At 34.3% G+C, this 5529-nt stretch overlaps 1 protein-coding gene across 1 annotated transcript; it reads left to right on the top strand.

Annotated features, from left to right (window-relative positions):
* LOC133332736 (odorant receptor 1a-like) lies at window positions 1–2429 on the top strand. The gene is made up of 5 exons (XM_061541112.1): window positions 1–334; window positions 400–580; window positions 1579–2038; window positions 2126–2281; window positions 2355–2429. Exons 1-5 carry the CDS (start codon window positions 1–3, stop codon window positions 2406–2408), a joined length of 1185 nt encoding a protein of 394 aa, XP_061397096.1. The 3' UTR covers window positions 2409–2429.
* The last annotated feature ends 3100 nt before the right edge of the window (window positions 2430–5529 follow it).

The following is a 5529-nucleotide window of genomic DNA, read 5'->3' as shown; positions in this document are numbered from 1 at the left end:
ATGCAGAATAACGAGGCTCGCCAAGATTTAGAATTTTTAGATGTGCAATATAGGGCTCTAATTCGTGTCGGTTTAGATATCGGAGCCATTAAGGGCAAAGATTTCCTCAACAATCGTGGAAAATTCCTCATCTATGGCAGCATCACCACCTATCTGCAATATGGTCTAATTTTATATGCGGTCCATATTTTCGGTGTCGAAATCGATAAGGCCAGTGCTGCCCTTTCGATGTTCAATCAAGGTTCCTTGCTAATGTTGAAGGTATCAATATTGATATTCAAATCGAATCGTTTATTGAAATTAATTTGGGATATGAATTTGTTGGCCACCAGGGGTAAGTTCCAGTTCCATTTTGGAAACCCGGAGATATTAATACGAATCGATTTTTTTCTGTTTCAGCCAATGAAGAGGAGCGAGAAACCTGGCTTTCGCAAAATCGTTTTTCCAAAGTCATCGGAAATATCTACTCGACGGCATGTGTGGCCTCGGTGATACTCTCCATTTCGATACCGATAATTTTTATGAGCTATGAAAATCTGAAGGGGATGGAGGTCACATTGAAATTGCCATTTGATGGGGAGTAAGTGCGGATTTTTAAAGCCGTGGATTTTTCAAAACAATATTTTTCAAGGCATACCTCAAGGCGTGGATTTTTCAAAACAATATTTTTCAAGGCATACCTCAAGGCGTGGATTTTTTAAACAATATTTTTCAAGGCATACCTCAAGGCGTGGATTTTTTAAACAATATTTTTCAAGGCATACCTCAAGGCGTGGATTTTTTAAACAATATTTTTCAAGGCATACCTCAAGGCGTGGATTTTTTAAACAATATTTTTCAAGGCATACCTCAAGGCGTGGATTTTTTAAACAATATTTTTCAAGGCATACCTCAAGGCGTGGATTTTTTAAACAATATTTTTCAAGGCATACCTCAAGGCGTGGATTTTTTAAACAATATTTTTCAAGGCATACCTTAAGGCGTGGATTTGTTAAACAATATTTTTCAAGGCATACCTTAAGGCGTGGATTTGTTAAACAATATTTTTCAAGTCATACATCGAGGCGTGGATTTTTTAAACAATATTTTTCAAGGCATACCTCAAGGCGTGGATTTTTTAAACAATATTTTTCAAGGCATACCTCAAGGCGTGGATTTTTTAAACAATATTTTTCAAGGCATACCTCAAGGCGTGGATTTTTTTAGACAATATTTTTCAAGGCATACCTCAAGGCGTGGATTTTTTTAGACAATATTTTTCAAGGCATACCTCAAAGCGTGGATATTTTTTAGACAATATTTTTCAAGGCATACCTCAAGGCGTGGATTTTTAAGGTATGGATAAGGCGTGGATTTTTAAGGGTCTACCATAAGGCGTGTATTTTTAAGGGTCTACCATAAGGCGTGGATTTTTAAGGGTCTACCATAAGGCGTGGATTTTTAAGGGTCTACCATAAGGCGTGGATTTTTAAGGGTCTACCATAAGGCGTGGATTTTTAAGGGTCTACCATAAGGCGTGGATTTTTAAGGGTCTACCATAAGGCGTGAATCTTAAAAAATATTCTTTTATTATTTCAGATTCCCCTATGAACATTTGGGCATACCGATATTCATCCTCAACTACATACTCTCCGTGATCTATGTCTATACCCTGCTGTGTTGGACCATTGGCATAGATACCCTCTTCGGCTGGCTTATACATGCTGTATCGGGACATTTTCGAATACTACGCATCAAGGTAGAAAGGGCAGCCCGGAAAATCGATGAGGATAGCAATCATGAAGATTTCGTCGCTGATGTCGGAGCCATTGTTCGTTATCACAATAAAACCCTGGCCTTCGTTGATGCCCTGAATGATATTTTTGGTCAAATATTTTGGGCCGAGGTGGCCTTCAGTTGCCTGCAAATGTGTTTCTTGATATTCACCCTCAACAATGGTTCCGACAAACGGATGATACCCTTTAATGCCATGGTTTTCACCGCCATCAGTATTCAAATGATGATCTACTGTTTTGGTGGAGAGAAAATTAAAACGGAGGTAGGTGGGAGGGAGGGCGAATTTATGTTCTCTGAAAGTTCGGAAATTTGATTTTTTGTTTTCTATTTTTTTTCTCCTGATTTCTAGAATGAAATGCTTTGTTCGGATATTTATTCGAAATTCCCATGGGAGAAAATGCGACCATCCGAAAAGAAAATGATGATATTCCCCTTGCAGAGATCTCAGCAGGATGCTGCCTTGAGGGGGCTATTTTTTGAATTGGATCGTAATCTATTGGTTTATGTGAGTCCTTGGTGTTGGGGGGTTTAATTGCAGATTCCGTATTAGATGCATTTATAATTGTTGTCTCTTTCAGATATATCGCACCGCCTTTTCGTACAATACACTGTTGGGCGCCATGAAGGAATAAATCGGAATGGAAGAGAAATTGGACTCCTTGGGAGTAATTTTTTTTTTAAATTCACATTTTTTCACAATCGTTTGCTAATAGAGCTCACAGTCCGTAGTAATTTGCACCGATTAGTTCCGCACTTAGTAAATGTGGAATATGAACAATAAAAATAGTAAAACAAATATTTAAGGGTCTTAAGGCGTGGATTTTTTAAAAAATTATTTTTGAGAGTCTACATAAGGCGTGGATTTTTTAAAAATTATTTTTGAGGGTGTAGCATATGGCGTGGATTTTTTAAAAATTATTTATAAGGCCTGGATTTTTTAAAAATTATTTTTGAGGATCTACATAAGGCGTGGATTTTTTTAAAAATTCTTTTTGAGGTCCTAACACAAGGCGTGGATTTTTTGAAAATTATTTTCGAGGTCCTAACACAAGTAGCGGATTTTTTAAATAATAATTTTCTTTAAAAATTCATTTTTTATTTTCTTGTCCTCCAAAGCATTGATTTGGCGATTATACAAAAATGCGGAAGCATTTTTGTATATTCTGACTACAACAACACCAACAACAACGCAAAAAATTGCATCTGCTTCTAACCACCTAAACCGAACGGACCACAAAACAATGCGAGAAGTTTGCCATTAGCCAAAAACAAAACAGGCAGAATCTCTGCTAACAATCAGGAATTGCAATGGGTGTCAGGCCATCAACAGAACAAATCTGATCATTTACCGCCTACCTACCTACCTCTCCTGGCTGTGAAGATGGCCAGGAAGAACCGAAACAAAACATGTAGGAAACCAGTCTGCCATTAGATGTTACATAATCATTGGGTAGGATGGATGATCATCGCTCACATGGTACACACACTTACACATACTTCTTGAAATACAGGAGAACCGGGTTAAAAAATCCACGCCTTGTTGAGAACTCTTAAAAATATTTTTTAAAAAAATCCACGCCTTGTTGAGAACTCTTAAAAATATTTTTTAAAAAATCCACGCCTTGTTGGAGACCCTTAAAAATATTTTTTAAAAAATCCACGCCTTGTTGGAGGTTCTTAAAAATATTTTTTAAAAAATCCACGCCTTGTTGAGAACTCTTAAAAATATTTTTTAAAAAAATCCACGCCTTGTTGAGAACTCTTAAAAATATTTTTTAAAAAAATCCACGCCTTGTTGAGAACTCTTAAAAATATTTTTTAAAAAAATCCACGCCTTGTTGAGAACTCTTAAAAATATTTTTTAAAAAAATCCACGCCTTGTTGAGAACTCTTAAAAATATTTTTTAAAAAAATCCACGCCTCGTTGAGAACTCTTAAAAATATTTTTTAAAAAAATCCACGCCTTGTTGAGAACTCTTAAAAATATTTTTTAAAAAAATCCACGCCTCGTTGAGAACTCTTAAAAATATTTTTTAAAAAAATCCACGCCTTGTTAAGAACTCTTAAAAATATTTTTTAAAAAAATCCACGCCTTGTTGAGAACTCTTAAAAATATTTTTTAAAAAAATCCACGCCTTGTTGAGAACTCTTAAAAATATTTTTTAAAAAAATCCACGCCTTGTTGAGAACTCTTAAAAATATTTTTTAAAAAAATCCACGCCATGTTGAGAACTCTTAAAAATATTTTTTAAAAAATCCACGCCTTGTTGAGAACCCTTAAAAGTATTTTTTTTTAAAAATCCACGCCTTGTTGAGAACCCTTAAAAATATTTTTTTAAAAAATCCACGCCTTGTTGAGAACCCTTAAAAATATTTTTTAAAAAAATCCACGCCTTGTTGAGAACTCTTAAAAATATTTTTTAAAAAAATCCACGCCTTGTTGAGAACTCTTAAAAATATTTTTTAAAAAAATCCACGCCTTGTTGAGAACTCTTAAAAATATTTTTTAAAAAAATCCACGCCTTGTTGAGAACTCTTAAAAATATTTTTTAAAAAAATCCACGCCTTGTTGAGAACTCTTAAAAATATTTTTTAAAAAAATCCACGCCTTGTTGAGAACTCTTAAAAATATTTTTTAAAAAAATCCACGCCTTGTTGAGACCTCTTAAAAATATTTTTTAAAAAAATCCACGCCTTGTTGAGAACTCTTAAAAATATTTTTTAAAAAAATCCACGCCTTGTTGAGAACTCTTAAAAATATTTTTTAAAAAAATCCACGCCTTGTTGAGAACTCTTAAAAATATTTTTTTAAAAAATCCACGCCTTGTTGAGAACCCTTAAAAATATTTTTTTAAAAAATCCACGCCTTGTTGAGAACCCTTAAAAATATTTTTTTAAAAAATCCACGCCTTGTTGAGAACCCTTAAAAATATTTTTTTAAAAAATCCACGCCTTGTTGAGAACCCTTAAAAATATTTTTTTAAAAAATCCACGCCTTGTTGAGAACCCTTAAAAATATTTTTTTAAAAAATCCACGCCTTGTTGAGAACCCTTAAAAATATTTTTTTAAAAAATCCACGCCTTGTTGAGAACCCTTAAAAATATTTTTTTAAAAAATCCACGCCTTGTTGAGAACCCTTAAAAATATTTTTTTAAAAAATCCACGCCATGTTGAGAACCCTTAAAAATATTTTTTTAAAAAATCCACGCCTTGTTGAGAACCCTTAAAAATATTTTTTTAAAAAATCCACGCCTTGTTGAGAACCCTTAAAAATATTTTTTTAAAAAATCCACGCCTTGTTGAGAACCCTTAAAAATATTTTTTTAAAAAATCCACGCCTTGTTGAGAACCCTTAAAAATATTTTTTTAAAAAATCCCACGCCTTCTATAGGTCCCCGAAAAATAATGTTTCAAAAAATCCACGCCTTCTATAGGTCCCCGAAAAATAATGTTTAAAAAATCCACGCCTAGCTTGAGACCCTTCAAAACTATTTAAGAAAAAATCCAAAACCTTGAGGGCCCACTGTAGAATGCAAAAGATGAAGATATCCCGCAGGAACTGGTCTTGTTGACCAGCCATCGATCGCATTCAACCTACCAACCACCAGTAAGGTTGCCTTACAACTTCCATGTTGTGGCTTCATGGTTGAGTGCCGATCAAACAAGAACTTATTACATAACTGGTGACCGAACAAGAAGGTTCTAAGAACACAAATATCTTGAGCGACGGACTCAACATCGAACGGAACGAA

Source organism: Musca vetustissima, unplaced genomic scaffold (genome assembly GCF_032173495.1).
Source record: "Musca vetustissima isolate MV318-11 ecotype Yass unplaced genomic scaffold, APGP_CSIRO_Mvet_v1 utg168540, whole genome shotgun sequence".
Classification (NCBI taxonomy): domain Eukaryota; kingdom Metazoa; phylum Arthropoda; class Insecta; order Diptera; family Muscidae; genus Musca; species Musca vetustissima.
This window is presented reverse-complemented; position numbering and strand designations above follow the sequence as displayed.